General features: G+C 34.2%; 1 protein-coding gene across 9 annotated transcripts in view; it reads right to left on the reverse strand.

Annotated features, from left to right (window-relative positions):
• LOC411050 (glutamate receptor ionotropic, kainate 2) overlaps positions 1 to 23978 on the reverse strand; it is a 153582-nt gene that overhangs the window by 11434 nt on the left and 118170 nt on the right. For 7 of the 9 annotated variants that reach the window (XM_016911941.2, XM_016911940.2, XM_026440130.1 and 4 more), the window contains 8 exons: positions 16941 to 17144; positions 15961 to 16164; positions 13738 to 13842; positions 11286 to 11465; positions 10748 to 10885; positions 6238 to 6435; positions 4348 to 4573; positions 2019 to 2183 (listed from right to left, as the gene is read on the reverse strand). In XM_016911941.2, coding sequence (XP_016767430.2) covers positions 2019 to 2183; positions 4348 to 4573; positions 6238 to 6435; positions 10748 to 10885; positions 11286 to 11465; positions 13738 to 13842; positions 15961 to 16164; positions 16941 to 17144 — 1420 coding nt within the window. Of the gene's footprint in view, positions 1 to 2018; positions 2184 to 4347; positions 4574 to 6237; positions 6436 to 10747; positions 10886 to 11285; positions 11466 to 12832; positions 13091 to 13737; positions 13843 to 15960; positions 16165 to 16940; positions 17145 to 23978 lie in introns of all 9 variants that reach the window. The other 2 variants (XM_016911942.2, XM_026440131.1) reach the window with 1 other exon arrangement.

The following is a 23978-nucleotide window of genomic DNA, read 5'->3' on the forward strand; positions in this document are numbered from 1 at the left end:
TACGTAGGTGTTAGCGTGTTTCTTCGTTTATTTCTTCGTGACGAAAAAAATCATGTTTGTATTCATGTTCATGAATAATTGATATAATCAGAATTTCTGATTTTAATCTTGTCAATATATACATTGTATATGCATAAGGTATAAATTTTTTATTTTTAAATGCAAAGCCGAATGTTTGTCTTTTTCTCGCTTGTGTTCTTTTATCATGCAAATAATCGACAGATTTAATGGAAAGCGAATTCATCTGCAATTTTTCGAGCTTCGCGAGAATTATTCCTCCTTCGTTCCTCGTTTTCGAGAGTACATTTGCACTATTGGCGAAGTTGGTACTTGCTTAAGTTATAGGCAAGTCGACGTCAAAAAGTAAAAGAGGGAAAAAAAAAAGAGGGAGAGAAAAGAAACACTATTCTCAGCCAAAAAGGAAAAAAAGTAAAAAGGGAAAACTTGTTGTGACTTCCATAAAAACGGAAGGGGATATCCAAGAAAAATTCTTCACGAACTTCTAGCAAGATTTCTTTGAGCTTGAAAGCATTTCAAGTCTTTTGTTATTTTTTTTTTTATTTATATTTATATCGCGTCAAGCAATTCAAATGTAACGAATTAAATTTATCATAAAAATGTTTCTTTTTTTTTTCTTTCTGTGTGTATAATTCTTGTAAATATTTTTCTTTATGAATATATACTATTCACAAGATTATTTAAGCAAATTGACTTGCATGTTGCAATATAATGAAACGCATATTTAAAGTAACGAATGTACGTCATTTTTTGTTGTTGAGAGCTTTTAAAGCAGTGCAGTATAATTATAATGTCTGGAATAATGTAAGTTGAAAATTTTTCCGTATAAATTCTTTTTTCATTGTCATGGTTTCAAAATTAAATTGCTCGCAACTTCAAAATAAATAATGCACGTTCAAAATTCGTCTATATATATTTTTTTTTTTTTTCATCACCTTGATGATCAGAATCGACTATTTAAAATTATTCTACTTTGTCTCGTTCTTTCACTTTCGATCGATGTTATCTCTTCAATTTTAGTCGTACAGTTTCGATAAATTGTCTATTATGTAACATTATAACCGTTATTGAAAACCATCCGTGGTTCATTATGTAACCTGACATGTTCGTGGCAAAGCCTCCAAATTAAGTTAGTTACACAGTGGGCGGGATGCGGGAACGATCAGAACGAACCTAATGATTTCGACGCCATTGTTCCACTTGCATACGTTCCACCGACCTCGTTTACATCCCGTAAATTACGGGTTGTAATTATAATGACGATTTGGATCAACGATACTCAATCATTCAAAATTTCGAAAATTCACACTCGCTTCTTCCGCGAATCGATTTCGATATATGCGAATATCACGGGGAAATTATCACCTTTATTTTTCAGCTAGAGAAATCAAATATATAATTCAATATACCGATGTTATTATCAGTAATTATATTTTTGTTTCGACATTCATCACTTGACGCTGCGTGGATTATCAATTTATTCCCGCGAAATTTATTTGGGTCATTTCAAAATAGATTATCCTTTCTGTGTATTTATTTATTGAACGAAATTAATTATTTATCGCGAAGATTTCCGTGCATTGTACATTTAAATTTTAAATTGAGCTTATTAATAACGATGAACATTAATTTATGAATTTGTTTTCCTTTTATTTTGATATCGTAGTTATAAATTTTTCAATATTTGTTTGATATCTCTAATGATTTCTTCTTCTAAATTTAAAGAAAAAGAATAAATAATAAATTACAATCGAATCGAATTTGTGTAGTGGAATAAAATTATATAATGAATCGTGTTAGAATAATATTAAATTTATGTTAAGAGAGAGAAAAGAGATCACAAATTTTTTCCATCATCAAGTAAAAATTTCAATTCTTCACCCAATCTTTGTCTATCCTGGATAAGATTCCCATCATGTTTCAATCTAGTAATAAATTTACACTAGCTACGGACAATATTATCCTTCTCATCGACCATAAAAGAAAAATTGAGAGCTCACCGATATTTTCGACTCCCAACGCGTTCGCCTTGCTCTCCTTGCTCTTCTCGTCCCTGTTGCACACGTCCCCGGTGTTCTTCCACCACTTATCGTACAGAATCTGTATCACACCCTTCTCCTGTAGCTCCAAAATCGCCAGAGATATTTTATCCCTCCAGGGCGAGCCTGCATATAAAACGGCTTCGTTAAGTCACGAATTCCTACGATCTCTCTCGTCTTTGAAACGCTTTACGTCTTCTGCTGGGCAACGTCTCGAGGAAAGGTGAAATTGCTCGTCCTTTTTACATCCTTGAGGCGTCTTACAAGACCCAGTTATTTGAACATCTCTCTCTTTTTCCCTCTTTTTGCCTCAGAGGAAAAAGAAATTCTTCTTCTTTTCATTGCAAAGCTCGCGAAAAACTTGGCAATTTTCGGCGCGTGACAGACGTTGTATATCAAACGCGATATAAAATAATTTTGGATAAGTAATTTTCTTTATCAAAAAGCTTTAGACTAATTAGGTGATTAAAACAACGCTTGGATTATAATAAATTAAAATTGATTTTTTTAACATGCATATTTTTCGTTGATACGTAACGTGGCTATTATAAAGAGTTGGAATCAGTCAATTTTCATCAATTATTTTGTTCTTTGAAATTAAATAATGAACAATGAAATTAATTATATTTAATTTGATATTGTTAAACTCTTCAAACTCTTTTTTAATAGTTTTCTAACCATGTAAAAATGTTTTTCCTTCTCTTTTTTCACGAGCCAATAAAACAAATGAAAGAAACCACCAATAATTCTTCAAAACATCTAGAATAACTGACGTGTTCCGGTTCTGATTTTGCGACAGGCCGTCACACGAGCATCAAAAAAAAAAAAGAAAAAATGAATGTTACATTCGTTACGTCCATTTTTTTAACGTTCGTGAAACATAGAAGGGGTTACGTAACATCCATCCGCTTCTGTCTTACAATAACGCTATGACGAATATCGAAAAGATAGACACAATGCTGCTGGAAAAAAATATTAATATCATTCCTATTCTTATAATCTTTTCACATTTTCTGATTTTCGTTGTCCAGTTTGTTTTCCATCTGATTGAAAATTAAATTTCGATCGGCATAATGCTCGTTTTCCACATATAAAAAATTAAAATAGAATAATAGAACGATGAATTAAATAGTGAAAAATCAAACAGTTAGCTCAAACTTTTAATATAACAATTCTACACAAAATGATAATTAACTAAAACGTTTTCAAATATTATCTATTACGCTACGATGACAATATCTCAACAGAATATTAATCGAGCATTATGGCAATAATTTTTGGCAATGCAATTTCGATTATTCGAGTTCGTTGTTAGAAACAATCGCGTCATCAGTCATATAGAAGTCGAAACTGGAAGTTGAAACACGTTAGTCCAATTAAGAAAATTGCCTCCAACCCCCGGCTATAATTCTCTCCAAACTTTCATCTCGTTCTTGCCCGTCAAGAAGAAGCCGAATTACGCGGATTTAAAACTTCTCGCTTCGATGTCGTCTCGACTCGTTAATTAAGCTTCTACATTGGAGGACCGCGGAAGCGAAGAAGTTCGCTCGAATTCACGAGGAAAAACGACGGATACCGTGTTTCTTTTTTCTTTTTCCTTTTTCTTCTCCCTCCCCTCCCCGTTCCATAGCTGACTTCCGCGATTTCAACCCCAAATGAGCCACAAATCCGCGAACTTTATGATGTTTGCCGGCCGTACAGTTTCCGCGTTTTTCTTTCTCAGCTCCACGCTTCTTGGCACTAAATTCTCGCGCGAATTTTCGCGTTTCCAAACTCCTCGCAAGAAATATTAACAGTGAACAATATTTATGCGTTTATTTCGAGGCTGAAGTTTTCTTGCAAACGCGCTAGAGCTGCCTCGAACTGGCTGTTTTATCGCCAGGGTTGAAATAGGTTCGATATATTCTCAATCGATCTGCAAGAAATTTATTCACGGTGCATCGTATCACGTATCGGCAAAGTGGGAAAATTTCGAGATTTTATGTTCGAATGAAATAAAATTTGATGCGAATTTGATAAAATGGACGTAAAGACAAAAAACGATAAAATTTCAATTGAAAAAATTGTTTAAGTATAATATGGAGAAGCATCTTTGATAGAAAAAAATTTCATACGTAATCTTGAGTTGAATAATTATTGTGTGTGAGAAAAGAGCAAGACACTCTAGAGATCTGCAAGTGTCTTTCATTTGGGAAGAAGATACTCTTAAATGGATTTGTATCTTAACAGAAGAAGGTGACTGGAAAGGATAGAACAATGGGAACAGATACGAATTGTTGTTCGAAATTACCTTTCGGAGTGGCAATTCCATAGCCTTTGCTGTCCAACAGGCCCCCGATTTGCGTGAGATTGCAATCTCGTTGTACAGCATAATCGAGCATCGTCGACTCCATCAGGAAAGCGTAGTCACCCTCGAGCACCCTCTTCACCCCATCTTCGTAGCTTTTCACGAAAACCGAGGGCGATTTCGATTCCATGAACTCCCACATCTTCTTGTATATACCGATCTTCGAGTCCTAACGCATTAATACATTTTTTAGAAAGAAAAAAAATATCTTTATTTAAATAAAAAAAATATGATGGAATTACTTTGAAGAAAAAAATTACAAGCAGAATTTAAATTTAAAGAATCAATTCCTATTGTTTCATCCTCACAAATATTTTTCAATCTATCTTTTATAACTTTTGAGAAAAAGAAAATTATTACAAGTGGAAAATATATATTTAGAGCGATCTATCGACGATACAAGAGATCTGCAAAAATGAGGAATCTAATAAAATACGGCTAAACTTATGAATAAAAATGGAAAGATTCAATAAATATATCTATATTTTAATCATATTACTTTTCCGATTACATATATAACTAGTTACAAATTTCATCGATTATCGAAGACCTTTGAAACAATACAATTCCGCATTTTCTGTAATATATTCGTTCCTTTTATCATTTTGTAACGATCAAACTCGAATATCAATTGAAATCGATCAAAAGGAATTTAATTTTGTTCGAATTAATCAAACACAGAATCACAATAACCAGTCTCCTTCGTTCAGATATATATTCATATTATATTATTTTTCAATCGGATTGTTGTAAATCCACGCGAGAAACAAGTGAGGAGAGAACAAAGGATGCACTCTCGAATTTTCCTCCAGTTTCCAATTGTCCGTAAACTGGTTGGAACGAGTTCAGCAATAACGAACTCCACCTCGTTCTGAGAATAAATCTGTAATGGCGGGGATGGGGCGCGAAATGTTGTTTCAATAACGCGGTATTAATACTAGGTAGGAATACCTGAACGTTGGTGAAATGCCGTTCCAAAATTTAATAACGTTAAAAGTCTGCATTAAACGGGCAGACATTCAACGGATTTCGATACCTTTCGATATGAAAACTGCGATAATTAGCCGAATTTGTCCCGGATTACGATCCAGTAGCTTTATGGTTTTAATATTTCTGGATCTGTGCTCAGCAGGGGAATTATTCGTAAGACATGAATCGAATGAAAATCATCGTGTTTAATATAAATGACTGTCAATGGTCACGCAATATCAAAACGTTAATTATTATTAATAAATTTGGATCTATATATACGTTCGATTAAGAGTGATGATTGAGGTTCAAAATGGATTAGTTTATTCATTATGTTATAAAGGAGATAATTTTATCTCCTTATTCTAGTTATTAATGGTTTTAATCTCATATTCTCTTTTTAAAATTTTTTTAATCAAGTAACTTATTGTTTTATTAGTTAGAAGATTATGGATTAATTCAAAGGAAATAGGGATCTTTTTTAATATTATGCATTCATTGAATTTAATAATCCGTGTACTTTATAATTTAATAATTTAATTTGATAATTATTATAAAATATATACTTTAATTCCTGATGAAATGTATAAATCTAAAATAGCTTCAAATTTTTTCTACTTTATTCTGTGTTTTCTCTAAAAAGAAATCCTGAAAATATTCTTAGTTTATACACGAGATTAACTTTTTCAACTTAACCAAGTTTTAACATAAAAAGTTTTATTATTATTTTGTTTCACCGTCCAGATTATTTAGTTTATTTAATACTTTCTCCCTGAGATATATTAATCATCCAGATATAATATTGAATCAAAAAGTATTATCGATCGATATATTAATCAGTTTAATAAAATTTCAGATGCTTACCCTGAAAAACGTCATTGTACTTCCACCCTCCAACGTTCCATACGAGATTTGCGTTTGTTCAGCGAGATCAGCTGCGTTCTCGATCGGCGTGATCATCCTCTCGACGGTGAGGAACGCAGCCAGATTTGCCGTGTAAGATGAGATGATGATCAATGTGAAGAACCACCAGATTCCACCAACTATTCTCGTGCTTGTTGCCTGATAATTACGATGGATACCTTTTCGTTAAAGGAAAACGATACTTTAACACTTTAACGAGCAATTCCTTTTCAAAGATCCGGTGAAAATTAGAATTTTCTTCATTTTTATTCGAAACGGAGTTTATTCCCGAATTTTGTTTAATATTTAGAGGATATTATTTTCTTTAAATTTTCCCGAATATTAAATAACTGTTATATAAGTTGTGTATTAAAAATTATATAATCCAAAGGGAGGAAAAAAGCCCTCGTACAATCTCTACGTCTCCATCCACAAAAAAAAGATTAAAACCATTAAAAACTCTTATTAAAAACATTTTTCCTAAAACATATTTTGTATTGTTTCAGATACGATGATAAAACGATACGAGTAAAGTATTAAAAATTCGTGGAACGTAACACGATATAATCAAGAGGATCAAGTATACTATCAAAAGGGGTTCACGTCAGTTTTCTTCGCGAATATCGACCTGATATCGCATCTTCGTGGTTGGAAGCCCATGAAAAGCCTCGACGATCAATTGAAACCGCGTCAGTGGAGCATCGAGGTCGGGAGACGATTTAAGAGCACCTCCACTACGTTCCGCCCAAAGAATGCAATATGCGGTCTCATTTGCACCCTACCCTTCAACCCGTTAATGGCATATTTCGATCCATTAGCCGTGGAAGCAAGTCGATCACGGAAGCGATTATCGGCTCGAGACATTTCCGAATAATTTCATCATCCCTCTCTTTATCCATGAAACGAACGGCAAATTGCCATACATCCTACGAGTGGATGACAAAATATCTTCTCAGACGCTGAGTGGTACAGTCTGGAAGAGGCGAAACGCTTCCTTCGACGATATATTTATGAACATCTTTTGACGTTATCGAGAGAAAAATAATGGGATAAGGATACGACTGATCGCAAGAAATTTGAGATATCTTTCAAGAATAAAAAGAAAGAAATCTTCATACACTGTGATTGTTATTAAAAATCAATGAAAGTTTGTATATAGAATATAATGATTTATACACATATTATATATTCCATTGAAAAAAAAGAATATTAATATAGGAAGAAAAATCCAATTTTAGAATTAATCGTACACATATCTATCTGTTTTCAGTGTACTGTTGCAGAAAAGGAATTGCCCGTCTTTTTGATATTTGTTCGTATCGTCAGACTCTCGTGTCAAGGCAAATATGCCACGAATCGAGGATTATGTTGCTCTATTTCCTTTTTCGCGCGTGTATCATAGCCCGATACGACCCGGAAAATCTCTCTCGAACGATAAGTTTCGAGCGATATTTTCGCTCAACCCTCGTTTCCTCGCGATTTTCTCTCTCTTTCTCTCTGTATTTTCACAGCACTCTCGAATCCCCAGCTCTTTACGCGGATATCTGGGATTCTTCGAGTCGTAGAATCGCCATTCTTCGCGAATTTCGCAACGACAACCCCGCATGTACACACATGCCATCAGAGCCGGCTACCACCATATGTCGTGCAGGTGTATTCTCCTAACAAAACATTAATACTTATTGTCTGTTGCTAGACATAAGAAAAAATTTTATGATAAACATATTAGAAAACAAAATTCTCCTTTCTTATAGTTTCATTCCTGAAAAATAGGAATTGAAAATCAAAGGATTTGTAAAAATGTATAATATTTGTGGAAGATAATAATAAAAAAAACTCTAAATTCCTCGCTATAAATTCTGCGAATATAAATTTGAAAATTATTTGTTTACAGTTTCATATGTGGGAAATAATAAGAAGATTTGAAGTGAATCCCTAAGCGACTTATAATTTTTTACTCGTGGAAAGTAATGAGAGAATGGAGTGGGCGCTAAGAATGAATTTCGTGAAATTAATCTGCGTACTGTATTACAACTGAAATACAACTGTATATTTGTATTTCGTTGGAATAACTCTGTTATATACCAGATGTCCATTGAAACGAAGTGCATCGCATCATAAATCATACATATCTTTATTGCATCGAATGAAATTTTCAATTTACGTCCTGTAAAGCATTTCAACCTTACAGAGTGTAACTTCATAAATTCCGATTACATGCAGTTTCATTTGTGTCCTGGTTTATTTTTATCGCCGGACAAGGTAGTAACGCGTTAAATGGGCACAATTTCCGGCCATCCGTAACGGCGGCGAATATAAAACAGAGGGATTTTGTTTTTCGGATCGTTCTATCTCTATTTACGCATCTTGTTGGTATAACAAGATTTCGTGCACGAGATAGAAACGAGACAGAAGATTTCCACGAAATATCACGAAGATTTCTCGAGCGCATGGGAAAAGTCTCGAGCGAAAGAAGTTTTGTCGAAGTTAAATTTTACGCCATCATAGTTGCACGTAGCTTGCTGTAAAAGTATTTCGCGATTGTGAACGTTAAGAAGAATCTTCTTAAGCGCGCGAATCAATCTTTTGGAAAAGATCTTCTTTCGAAAAGAAAAAAATCGGATTTTTAAGCGGATCTTCTCGGTTGTTTGAGAAGAGAAATTGAAGAGATGAGACGAATGAAATGCTTGGCTTTTGTCATGTGCATGCAGGGGTGACATGCGATCTCTCGATATCGTTCTCCATTTATCGAGATTTCTATAATGCAATTAATTTGATTTGAGAGTGGCGATGCTATTCTACTTTGTGCTACTCGATGAAGACCTACGTAAGATTTTATTTTTCGATATTTGGAGAGATACAGGAATGTGACGAAAGGGAAATATTTCAGGGATGTGCATAGCGAAGAAAATTCATGTGAGAACAAATGTTGCTCGATATTTTTAAAGTATTATTTTTCTTGTTATATCTTCTTGTATTATATCTTCGCTATATATTGTTATATTGCGAATATGAGAGATGACAATATTGAAAACATTGAAAAGTAAATGTTAAACACGATGAAATATTTTTTTAAAAAATGTATTTGCAAATTTGAATAATATCATATAGTGGAAATATTGAAATATGAGATAAATATTTCTTTAAATAAACAAATACACTTGTTTATCCTTTTTTTATTCGTTTTTATGTACTGAATTGCTTCCTGAAATATTTTCCAATCGAACGAAACATCCTGCATATTTAGAATGACTGAATGCATATTTTTCTTTTTATTTTTCCACGTGAAATTTAATATTTCGAAGGGATTTCGAAATACCAATAGTGAAAATTCTCCAATTTTATCTGAATTATCTAAGGGAACATATTCTAAAAGATAAAATTTCCTCATCTTGTTGTATTTTTTCAGATTGTGCACGATACCCATATGGTGCTTGAAACGGTTTCCACGGTTTATAAGTCGTTTTCTCGAACATAGAAACTCGTTGGATTTTTATCCATCGCATTTGGATCGTGTACTACAGTTCTTGGAATTGAGATTACTTTCCTAATTTTCGAAAAGATCCTCGAAAAATTAAAAAAACAATCGACAACAATCTTGAAATCTTTTTTATAGAATAATAACAAGAAATGTAATAGTTTTGCAAATAAAATGGATTAGATTTTCCATGATCAATCCATAGTTACGAGTCTGTCACACTTTACGACAATACCATGAATTTCACGAGTTCGTTTAAAACAGATCGCTCTTACTTTGGATAATGTCGTTACTGTGGCATAAATTATTTTATAGGTTTGTAATATCATTAGCCCTTCCTCGAAAGAGTAATAACTTTTATTTGATTTTAAATTAAAAACTCTCGAATATGTATAGATTTAATAAAATCAGCAGTCCGTGAATTTTTATGAGTTTAAAAAAAATATTAAAATATTGAAACTGGGATATAGAAAATATATCAAAATTATTATAATTTATGCAAATGTTAATAATAATAAATTTGTTTAAAGTTTCCTGATGAAATTGGTTTCATTTATCTGAAAAATTTAATTTGCTAAAACAAACTTTTCAAACATAATGGAATACGTATATTTACAGGTAAGATACTTTTATAAATCTACCATTCAGAATTTTTGCAGAATTTTATTCAGGATATGATTAAATTTGTTTATAATATTAATATATGATGCAAATCGATGCGACAGAAAAGAAAAACATATAATATATTCATTTATCCGTATTTCAACAATCAATTATTCCGAATATTTTCATTCGTTGATTTTTCGATATTATCATTAAATTGTTCTCGTGTAAAAATCGTAAAATTTATATATTTTATACGTTTTACGATTTTTTCCTCTATATACATATATATTCACGGAACTGCGACAAATGTCCAACGAGTTTCCAAACATTGTAAGCGCATCACTTGTTTAAGTAATTGGTTGCCGGACTCTGTGATGACACGTTTACCTTGGGGTTGAGGTCGCTGCCCTGTTGCATAAGCGTGCCGACCGTAAACCAGAAGCTGTTGGCCAGGGTGAACTCGTTGACCGTCCTCAGCAGAGGAATGTCGTCGCTGTCAGGATCCAACGCGCTCACGTGACCACCCTGATCACATTGGGACCCCCGCCAAGTGGTGCGAAATTTCAAGGACAATTACACAAGCTATATCCGTGTGTGTAGCTAGCCCAATTGTTAACAATGCGGGTCCAAGGATCGTGAATATTCCGCGAATCTTTCGTAATTTAAACATTTTCGATTCCCTTATCGCGGCATCGATTTATCTTTAACGATGATCATTTTGCGAACATTTGCAAAAAATTGGGTACAGTTTTTGCTTCTCAGTTTCTTTGCTTAATTTTAATAAATTTGAAAATAACATTTCGCAAATAGTTTAAAAAGAAAAATGAAGATTGAAGTGATCCGTGTCGATCTAGTTCACGACACCTTTTCACCGTGTCAAGAATTCAATTGCACGATCGATTAGCACCACCTGACGAGAGCCTACCTGTAGCGGACATTTGCAGCTGGGGCAGGGTGTAGGTTCCACCCACTCGTAAGGCGAGAATCTCGCCACTATCCAAATCGTTAGGGAGACCATCACGTAAGCGGCCAGCATGGATAACCAAATCTCCACGGCGAGGGGATTCATGAACGAGAATAGCCTCGACGGCGTTCGAGCGGAAACCTGCAGCAATTACACGTATTTCCGGATTACTAATCCCCCAAAAACCTCTCCCAAAAACCGAAAGAAAGCCAATCCATTTTCTTCTCCACCGAATTTCCCTCGCTTTTTTCCCCCGCCCTTTTCTCTTCCATTCTCTTTTTTTCCCACGCAAATCAACTTCCCGAGGATAACAGTTTCGTGCTTTCCTTTGCCAGTTTTGTGAATGGCGCGCGCAAGACGGATCCTTTATCTCTCGTTGGAATCACGGATTCCGTGGTCTATTCTTCGTGGCCTGTCAGGAGCCACCGAGCACAATAGCCGGTTTCAGTAGTACACAGCGTTGAAGTTCAACCGTTAGACGAGTTCCTTTATCCTTTCGTTTCCTTCTTTTTCGTGGTTCCAACCATCGGACAAAAGTGGAACGCGAATCATTGCGTTTTAGGTTTTGCGATACCGGAGGATTTGGGACTCGCGATTCGCGGCTCGTCTCGCGTCGATTGTTACGAGTTGAGATTGCGATCAATGGGACCACGGCGACGACAATCTGTTTCCAGACAGCTTCTGATTTCTTTTTTTCTTTTTATACGTTTTTTTATGGTCTGCTTACGATTTTCGAAGAACGTTGAAAGGAAATAGAGGATAGAGTTCTTTGCGTAAAGTGTCTGTAGAAACATGGGATGGTAAACAGAGAGTGATTCTATGTGTAAAAAAAAAAATTAAATGCAAAAATAATTTCATAGAATAAAATTTTATCGTCCCCGTTTTCGAGATGATCGATATACGTGCAGTACGTGCAATCTTGTATTTGATGAATTTCTAAATTCAATTTTCTCGAATATTAGATTTTAAATGAAAAAATTTTATTCCAGATTTTTCGCTCCTGTATTTCCCAATTGAGAATTTGCCAAACTCACTTCTACTTGAAAAATTTCAATAAATGAAATCTTAAATGAAAAAATTTTATTTAATTTTATTTTTACGTATAAAATCACCCTCTATCTATGTGTATCTTTCTCAGGCATCTTGTATATCGTCCAGAGGAAGGTTTATGAATTAAATATTAACCCTTTCAACCCTTTCAAGTTTCCTCAATTAAATTTGTCTTTTTTTTTTTTTAAATATTAAACTAAATCTACAATTTATAACTAAGATCTTTCAGATTCACTCTAAAAAAAGAGCAACAAAATAACACAAGATACATATCGCGTTACAGAAAGTCACAAATATTCACAAATCGATTCCAAGGAGATCTCTAAAAATTCAAAAAACTCTCAAGAGTCGAAAGGGTCGAGACAAGGATCAGGATTCAAGGATTTTTGGATCGTGACACGACGATTGAAATTGAACGGCAGAAATAGTCCAGTGGCGGAGCACCTCGTTGAGTGTACCTTGGGGTTGAGCCCGCTGCCCTGCCTGAGGAACGTGCCGGTAATAAACCAGAAGCTGTTGCTGACGCTAAACTGGTTCTCGACGATGTCGCTCTCCCCCAGGCACGGGTGTGGATTGTTCCACTCGTACGGGCTGAATCGAGCCATAACGAAGAGGGTGAAGCTCACAAGCATGTACGCGGCCAGCACGTACAGCCAGATCTCAACGGCCAACGGGTTCATGAAGGAGAACAACCGCGTTGGCTGGCTGGAGGGCACCTAAATTACGTTACGCTACGATTTTAATTAAAACGGATCTCGTGCCGCTTTCCCGCCAGAATGACGGCCCTTTTCTGTGGCCAACGTTCTATGGCGATCGATCGATTAATCCTCGAGAATCTCGTTTCGATCGGTCGAATATCGTGGCGTGGGAATGTTAATTCGGACGATCGTTCGGTAAATTCTACAAATTCTTTTTACCGTAGGCTATTTATTTCTACGGGTTCCTGTTGCTTCGGGGAAAATTGCATTTCAATTTAGGTAAAGCAAAATGATCGGTTTTGATTGTTGGATGATATCACCAATCATTTGTTTGATCACTTTTTGACGTTTTAAGAAGTAAATTCTCTTCAATACTTTGAAAATTAAATTTCTTGTAAAAATTCAACGAATGGTATAATATTACTAAAATTCTAATATATAAAATGTATCTAATAATATTTTTTTTTATAGGTTTCGTAATCTTTGATTTATACGAGAATCGAATCAAGAGAAAATATTATTTTGTGAATTTTTGCGAAGCTTTCACGCGAACTCGAATATTATACGTTAAGACGAGATTCTCGAGAGGATTCGACACTATTTCGCGTGATGAATGGAAGTTACGAGTTAGCTTATCACTATCGAATGCACATACAGCGACTCACCTTAAACAGAATTCCGATACCGAGATTCATGAATGGCTTGGTGAAATCTATCACGCTCTCCCGAGCGTAATTGATCGTCATGGATGCGACGGCCAGGTCCGCTCTCTGTGGGCAAAAGGGAATTTTCTCGCTTGAAAACATGTAGTACTGACTCACCAACTATCAATGTTCGAAAAGTCAGATACAGAAAATCGAAATTTATCGGGAACGGAAAGCCATTAGGGTTTCCTGTAATTACAAATGAAATTTTTATACGTATCGCTGATAATTATACGGAGAGAAGATCTCAATTACAACGATGTTCTCTAATTGTACATTGTTAATGTCTCAAGTAATTTCACGTTTAAGTAACGAGATGAAAGGGGAGGAGGTACTTGATAAGAAATAACATTTCCTTATTCTATCCTGTCTCCCTTCCTTTCTCCTTTATTTTAATCATTTCTTTTTATTTAATTCAATTCAAATTTAATCTAAAAAATTATTACACATAGGAGGATTAAAAAAAAAAAACTTATATTCGAATATCTCGAATCGAAATCAAAGAGATACATTCTCTTATACATTATAATCACGCCATCTTTGGTTTTCCTTGAAAATCATCGACAAAGACTCGTCAACCAGGCGTTCGCCTAGGAAAACAGCGTATGTATTTTTTATAAGGGAATCAGAATACGGAACACCACCAATGACGTCTTTCCTTTTCAAGACGATCCACTTATCCCGGTTTCTGGGTTAAGGCGGTTTCTTTTATCATGGACAGATTGCATTGCATATTTTACGAACCGGCAATCTTCGAAATTCACTGTCTATTTGTGCCTCGGCAGCGATTAGTCGGCGCGAAACACGAATTCGCCTCGAGTCATCCTCGACCTTGAAGCCTCGAGGCGAAAAGCTTATCTCTTTTTACGGCGAAAAGTCTTCCTTTTCATCCTTTTCATCCTTAGATTCTTACCTTTGCCCCTTCGACCTTGCACGATGAAGTTTAGGTCGAGGCTTGCATCGCGTATTCTGATGACTGACTAGTTACGTGGCTATACTACTTGCGCCCGAGTAGCATGAAATATGAATATGCAATCCACTTGTCGTTCCGCATGGACTGTTATCGATAAGAGGGTAGAAATAGGTAGAATGGAAATTATATTAAATTTATTACTATTAATAATCGAAAATTATGGATAAAAAATTAATAAAAACGTTCTATCATTTATTGCATCTTTTGTTATTAATTTTGTGATCATATCATTTATGCTTCATATGCAAGTTTTAATGGACACGATTGTCGCAGTTAAAATAGAATGTGTCATGGCCTTTTGAAAATAAAAAAAAATAAAGAAAGAACGTGTTTCAAAAGCGATTAAATTATTGAATAATATTGTTACTATTAAAACTGTCGCTGCAAGTGAAGCAAAATAGATACGATCGTAAAACTTGAAGTAATAATAAAGGATAATAAATCAGTTGCACGATTCGATAAAAAAAAAACTGCAATCTTTCCGATGTAGAGAAGAACAAAGAACATTTCACAAACTTTTCGTCCACAGTAGTGTATTGATTCGAACAATTATCGACGATATAATTAATTCCTTTCGATGTCTTTAATGATGTAAAGTATATATTGTTCTTTCTAAAAGCCAGAAATGCCAATTAAAATTATATTCAATTTTTGCGAGGGAGCATTAATATTTCAATAAAATCTTTGATAGATGAGGGCTTCATAAATTATCCTACAGATGTTTTCCCAATGAGGCAGACAAAATTCCGGCTTAATAACCACGTTCTTTTACAATTCAGATGTCACATGGTAACATCTGTGCCGGTTCCTATGAATCAGAATACCCGATACGTGGATCATCCGTTAGAAAACATCAAATTAGATGTTCAAGCCGAGGCATGCATAATGAAAATTTAGTCAAGATGGATTTATTACACATCATACTGCTAGCTTGCATATAAAATTGTTCATTGAACTACGTTTGCTATATTGGGAAAAATATGCAAGTCTTTTAAATGACTCGAATTGCGCGAAAATTTCGTGATATTCCTCGTTCATCGATAAATCTCGTAATAGGATAAAATATTTATCTTCTCCCTTTGGAATCCTTGGAAATTATATTCATTCGAAAATAATAAATCAAGAAGATCATCAGATTCATAAATTCCAGAAAGATATTATAGAGGATTCAAATGTTACACCGTATAAATAAAATTTCTCAAGTTCTTTACCTTTTCCATCAACTCTCTAACGATTCCATTCCACTCCTTGGTCTTTGGATCGTAAACGCCATACATGTGATCAGGCACCAGTCTTATGGCGTACTGGAACCCGACTTGACTAGCGATCCACTTGAGCAAATCGATGCAGAATCCTTCGAACCTCGCGTTCCCCGTCAGATTCTTGTCCTCCTTTACCATCACGTATGGTTTTTCCTGCGAGAAATAAGATTCCTTTGATGGATCACGCGAGGCAGAGTGTCGAGGACACGGATGAATACAGATGAGGAGAAGGGAACGAAGGGAGAAGGACAGACACTCCTCTTTTATCCATGGAAAAAATTCAACGAAAAGAACCGGTATCGATGGTATGCTCTGTACTCGGTACTCGGCATCATTGGACGGACTAATGCAAACGATTCTGATGGAAACTTCTAACTCTACTTTTCTTTCTTCTCCTTCCCCTCCTGTTCCTTTCATCTTGGAAAATGGAGAGAGGATGAGATCGTCGTATCTCGGCCGACGATTTCTCCCCGACTGAAATTAATTTCTTTCGTGGAAGAAAACTTTATTGATCGCGGATAAACTCGGCGTAAAACATGTTTAAACGATTGAATATCAACATTAATCGAATTGTCATGTATAATATATCTAAAATAAATATTCTGTATCGTGATGGATGCAGATTTTAATAAAAATTATAGGATAGTTTCGAATCTAATGTATGCCAATTACAGTTTTTCTTCAATTTAAATGACGAAAAAGGACTTTGGATTATTCTTAGATATAGAATTATCGCATATAATTTCATAATTTTTTTTTTTTAATTTTCTGTAATAATCTGCTTCCTCTTTTATTTCAAGTCTCTCGATTATTCGTCCTAGATATAACGTTACTTTATGATCCTTTAAGGTACACGATACGGATCCTTTAATATTCTGTGATGAACAGTAATTCGACAAACGGTGACATTACAGCATTGCGGTAATTACCTCTCTGGTCATAACGACCAGGGTGATATTAGTGGCGCTGGTCTCATAAAAAGCACTGACGTCGGTCACGTTAACGCCTGATCCGGGCTTCCATTCGCCAACCTTCACCAACTCCTCCTTCTTTAATTTGAGCAGGTCGAGCTTGAAGTTATTACGCTTCCCTTCGTTGAACTCGATATGTCCGGTTAGGCCGTGTAAACCTGCCTGCGAACAGAAATGTTCGTAACCCTAAATTCCAGTTTAAAATTTATTTTATAGATTTATAATTTGATTCTGAATATTTTCGATCATTAGAAAATTGTTTGGAAGAAAGAAACGTTCGGTGATGTAAGGTTTTCCTAATTTGGTTATTTTAAGGATGGAAGATGGAATGTATTCTTTGGAATAAGAAATAATGTTTCTAGAGTAAATCATGTCCCAAAGAAAGATCTTTAAAATACACAAAAAGTGAGAGAGAACCGTATCCTATTTACATCCTCGATATTGTGAATTCTGGTATGATAATTAATATTGCGTAGAGTAATTGCTGAATCACGATGATTACTCTGTAAATAATGATTTTAATAAAAATGTTTCAAAAATGAATATTGATTGATTTCGAAAGAGATTGGTTTAATTTAAAAAGCAAATCTGACTTTCATGTATCCACTACATAGAAAACTACTCAAAAAAATTATACTCCTCTTAAAATCAATCAATCACTTTATCAAACAACTAAATCAATTTGTCAATTAATCTTTATTCAAAACATTTTTCATTAAAATTATTATCTATCGAATGTATACTCACTCGATATACCTTAAAAATATCTATTTTTATCACGAGTCAATCAATTTTCAGCAAGTTTTTTCAATTCAATTTTCCTGTGCTTTGAAAAAACTTTTCCTCGAATCACAGGAAAATATTTCCTCGACGATGAATAAATCTAGTCTCTGATATCATTCGATACAATTGATCATCGATCGCAACTTGGTCAATTCTCCATAACACAATTACATGATATTAGAGACCGGTGTTGTTTAACGTTTCATCAAATTACGGATCTCTATTCGACGTATCTGTATCCTTTGTATTCGATTACGAATCATCATCGTTTACAAGTGGATCTACACGTGTTATGCTACACGTGTCATATTGCCAGTATCATCCAACAACGTGCAACGATTTCATCAATACTTTTGATTCATAATACGCTACAATTTTTAAGAACGAGAAGATCCGTTAATCATTACCTGAATTTGCTTAAATTATAACACTTTTTGTACGAAACAGCTATGGACCAAAATTCCAACTCGTTATCTTGCGGTATTTTTATCGGTTGCACAGCTCGAGTTCTTTGCCAGAAAATGACATAACCCAATTTCTTTGTCGTTTCGACGAGTCATCGTCGTGACACCGCTATCTTCATAGAGGATAATAAAGATTAAATCTTTTTATTTTGCTGTTGTTTTTGTCGCTCCTTGAAAATTAAAACTACGTACTTTCGAGAATTTTAATTCATCTCTTTTTATAAACTATTTTATACGGTCAACAAGGGATGCTAATTACAGGAGTCGATATTCCAAATTTTTCGTAATGACGTTTCGAAACAAACAAGGGCCGGAATAACTAGAATATCCGTGTTATAGCGGCTTACGCGATGCTATTCATGCACTGGCTTCCTCTGTTAATTGTTTTCGCGTCTACGCCCACGCTCGTGCAAAATAGCGGACCCATTTTCACGTACCAACTGTTCTGGAAACGGGAACATGTCGATCTTCCAGTCGCTTCGCTCGTTTTGCATCGATGGATGAAAATATAATGATTATTTATCATTGTGACGAGAGGATTTTATAATGGAAATGTAAGATATTCTTGTGTAATTGTATAGTGATTAATTATTAAGCGAGTAGAAGTGTAAAATAATTCATTAATATTCTTCTAGACAGAAAGAGATTCTTGGAAAGAAAGAGACAAATAAATTCTATCGACAAATAACAATTTCAAAAGGGAATTATCGAGGATTTAATAATATAATGAAATACAATCGTTTTCGTGGTGCAGCAACATCAATTGATTACTATATTTTATGATATTCTTTTATATTTCAAATTTGTTTACAAAAATTTGAAAATATCTCGCGTGTCATTCGTTCTGATTAATTTAATTGCGGCAAAAATTGCTTAACTAACGGGAAACTTGTCGAGCGGTATGAATAAAAATTGAAAGGTTGCTTGAAACAAAACTGAAACGAAGTTGACTCGATAAAAGCCAGCCAGTGTCACGTACTACAGCGTGTTGAAAAAAAATCGATGATTTAGAAAAGTTTAAAATTGGCGCCGTGTAAAAAAAAAAAAAAACTTTGAAGAAGATTGTCAAATTTTCCAGAATCGTTCCATATCGAATTTTTCCAGAAACTTGTGTAAAATTTTTCCTCTCGTTATTGGATATGGGAAAACTTTATAATAGGCAAGTTGAGAGGGAAAAAAATAAGAATAATATACGAAAATGAAATTGTCATTTTGAATTTTTACAAAATTGCATTCCTCGATAGAACACACACTCTTAAACAACATATCACAGTTTCTCCTTTTCATGGCGTCTGTCAATACAGTATTTCAAATTTATATTCGAAAAGCACCAAAGAGAGATCGAAGATCGTAATTCATCCTGTCGTTCACTTCCAAAAATACCCATCACGTTTTGCGTTTCAATTTCAAAATTGTAGATGGGATGGGATCATTTCGGTGATTTCGATTCCCAATCATGCCTCGATTTCCAGTTTTTTCGCGTGTTCCACTCGAAAATTTGCGAATTTGAAATTAAATTGAACCTAATATTCGCGTGAATTGAAAAGGAATAACAGGCGATTTTCCTGTTGATCAACCTCGTTTCTGAAATGAAAAATGAGAATTTTCCGCCTGGGGAGGATGGGGAATCATTCATCAACTGGTTAACAGTGAAAACAAATAATATCGAACGTTTAAACGTTATTTATCGAACAGCTAACAATCAACTTGTCCTCTTATGGAATCGGAAACTCGCGTGACGCTAGTTATTTCTGCGTATCGGTGCGCCAAATTTACTGTTCATTTATCAAGGAACCTGTTTCATTTGCATCGAATATGCGCAGAGCAGTTCATTAATCGATACTCGCCCTCATAACGAACAAATCACACGTTCTGCAATTCCAATTCGATGAATCACATGTGCCACGTGTATTACTATCTGCTCTTTGTTGCTCTTCGCCACGATCATTCGTGAATTTATATTTGCAACAAGTTTGAAATTGCGATCGAACGTTCCTCTCCTTTTCTTCTTCCGTTTTTTCCCCGAGTTTAAACACAAACGTTTAATAAAATGATATCGTTGAAAGTAAAAAGTCGAAGGAGATTGGAAAATTCGATTATGATTCTCACATTTTTCAATTATATTGCAGAAAGCAATCAATATATTCGTTACCGTCATGGTTCATTGAAACATATCGTATCGTCCCAATATATATTCTTCGATTGAATAATTTCATCAATCAATTTAATTTTATAACAGAACAATAAAATTCGCACTATCGAGCGCTGTTTAAACGAAACGATGATTGTTCTGATATATATAAATCGTGCATTCAAATTCACGTTTTCCTTGATTAATTTCCAATCGACGAAGATATAGAAAATCTCGTTCGATTCGAAACTTCGTTCGGTCCAACCAATTGCGATCGAAACGTTCGTGAGTTTCTAGAATTACGTGTTGGTCGAACTAGACGGAAACTTGGAGCATGGAAGCAATATTCACTTAATAAACCCGTCCACGAGTGTTGTCCACGAGGACGTGAGCTGAGATCCATACGAGATCTAACACGTGTTACTCGTGTCACGATGATAGGACGATCGTGCGGAACTCAAGAGTCGTCGGGCGGACGCAAGCGGAAAACGGAATTGTTCGAATGAATCGCGGGAAATGGACCGTGGAAAGGCGTGCCAAAGAGGACAAAAAGACGTTCGTGGAACAGTGTCATGTTTGAGCGAAGATATATATCCTCGATGGAAGAAAAGTTGATCAATGGAACGATGAGAAGGGAGCAACGAATGAGGGACGAAGGGCGCAGAGGGATGATATTACGTTTAAAAACAATTATTGTGTTTAACGAAATGTGTTAATCCTTTAACAATTTACGATACACATTTGCACGGGTCGTTGATAAACGTTTAAATTGATTTATACGATTAATGAATTACGTGATATCTATATGTATTTATGCATTTCAAATGTTTCATTGTGAATATTTTTTTTCCAATTTCGCCTCATTACGCGCGTTTTATCGTGTTAGATTTCACAAAATAGAATATTTTAATTTAATATTTTATTTTAAAATTGGGAAATTGTTTGCATTTTCTTTAAAACAATACTAGAATATTTATGAAAATATTTTAGTATTTGTTTAAGTTTACTTCAAATTTTCTTCATTGTATATATATATGTATATTGCAGTGAATACAGTTAGGGAGAAATTAATAATAAGAGAAAGACAAGCAGAAGACACGGCCAAAGGACAGGAACGATCCATTCTCTGCAGCTATTTGCTAAATACGCTGTTCAATTATTCATGTGTCAACGCTGTTTCATCTCTCTGTGCACGTTTGCGGTTTATCGTTGGACGCCTACCAATCTTGTTGCTTTCAAGCTCGAGGAATACTTCTGGGCATTTGTCGAGATATCCGCGGTTTTCTTTCCTTGTATTCCTTTCAAGCTTGAAAGCACTGTTTTTTTCCATCATCCATGTGCACTAGATTCACATGGTTTTCAGAATGACATAGCATTTGCATTAAAGATGTCTATCCTTTGTTGTTATATCTAGGCATTTTTTGTAGTATACACAGTGAAAAATTATGCATATATAATTATTCAAGCTTTTTAAAGTTTTAAAGTCAATGTTTTATATTACAGAATTGCATTTCTTTTGCTAATAATTTTCCTTGTTTGAGAATAAATAAATTTAACTGGATGAAAAGTTAAAATCACTTGTTGATTTTGAATATTACATCAGTTGTTTAAATCCTGTTGACTCTTCTTGGTTGGATTCATGGTAAGTACAAGATCCTTAGGAACTTTACAGTTTATAGGGCAAAATATTAAGGCAAACCATAAAAGTTAAGAAATTATAAATATTTACTTTCTAAGAGCCATTCTGATTCTTTCTTATCCAAAAAATGAAGAAGCATTAAATTCTTAAAAAATAACACTTTCTTTTTTCAATTTTTTAAAAATCTTTGACCATATCCTAAACTTTTCCTAAGTAGAAATTCTACCATGACAAATTTTCAATTTGTATTTTAAAAAATTTAATCAAATTATTATTCTATTTTTCAATTCATTTTTATCTAGGATATTTATTATGAAAGAACAAAGAGATCGATATATCCTGAGGTAAAATGTTTATTTTTATGCTATGATCGATCATTCTCAATCTGAATTAGGTAGCTCGTCTCTCGTTCGCAAGTTATATGTTGGTACATGCAAATAAATATCGTGACTGTGTTTCCCATTCAATATACTAGAGTCCTGACTATCGTTACCATAGGTTAAACATTTTACCCTATCCATTCCGGATCGTGCTACCTACCTGCTACCAAATATTTCGTCTGGTATATTCAACGAACAATCTAATATCATGTTCGACAGCGGGATTTAATCGAAACGATTGGGTTTTCCATTTGCACATTCCTGGATCCGTTTGTTTTTTATTCTCATTCTGTACTGTCAAATAATACAAAGTATATTAATATATATTATATTAATAGTATAAATCATAAACGTGATTTTACATGTAAAAAAAGATAAGAAAAAAAAGAATACATTTCGTTCAAAATTTCATTTGTACATAAAAATTTTTCAAACTTGATTTAATCGAAAAACAAAAGTCTGGAATGAAAAATTTTATTCGTTTTTATTTATTTTTGCATTTATATCAATTTCTTTTTCATTTTTTTTTTTTATATAGATTTACTGGCTGTACCATCAATTGAATAACATCCTATACTTTTACAGAGCAATATTTCTGATCCAAGCACTCGTTACTCGCTCGTTTACTATTCGTCTGCCATATCGGGTGAAAAACAATTTTTCCTAACTCAATCTCCACTCGTTTGCCCAGCCAAACGATACATCTTTCTATCCAGGACAGAAATAATATCTGAGAGCTTTTAAATCTTTGCTAGATCTCTATTCGAGAAACCATGATTTTTTATTATCTCTTCAAGTAAAAATTTCATATAAATCGATCGATCCTCTTCAATTTTTGCATATTCTGAAGTGGAAAACGCAATCAAATCGGGAATTGGTAAACAAAATGCGGATACACTCGCAATTTCTTCGCAATCTTCGACTCGAGTACAAATAATGGATAATATTTATTCTTTGATCGGAACTCGTACTTTTTACACCTTAGAAGATCTCCGAGAGTCATTTTTCTCACTTAGAAGTGCTCAAGAAAGTTTCCAAACTTCTTTGCCTGCTCTTCTGTTCATGCCAGACATATCCTGTGGACCAGATTTGTTTCTTGTTTATGCAGCTGAATGCAATTAAGGAGAGTCTGGGTCGACTTAGTTTTTATCACTGCAATTTAAATCGTAAATCATATGTATTATATATATATATATATATAAGAAGGAATATTTTATTTGAATATTCTCGCGAATATTATTTTAATCCATCAATGTATAATGTGTTGAAATCTTACATTATTATTAACCATTATTATCATTATTTTATTGCTAATATTATTGATACTTTGTTATTAATATGTTAAAATCAGATTATTAGCGTTACCTCATTGTTATTATTAATTTATGAATTATATTCTTCGCCATATATCTGATCTACGTCAAATTACTAATTATCAACGATTTCGTAATTTTATATCAATATAAGTAAATTGAAATTAACAATCTATCTACCCTGAAGCGATCCATGAGTGAAATAACTAACTAGAAATCATATATTGCTACAAATCTCTTAATTAACCTGAATTTCGAGGTTATGGTTCATTAACTGCACTTTACC

Source organism: Apis mellifera, linkage group LG4 (assembly GCF_003254395.2).
Source record: "Apis mellifera strain DH4 linkage group LG4, Amel_HAv3.1, whole genome shotgun sequence".
Classification (NCBI taxonomy): domain Eukaryota; kingdom Metazoa; phylum Arthropoda; class Insecta; order Hymenoptera; family Apidae; genus Apis; species Apis mellifera.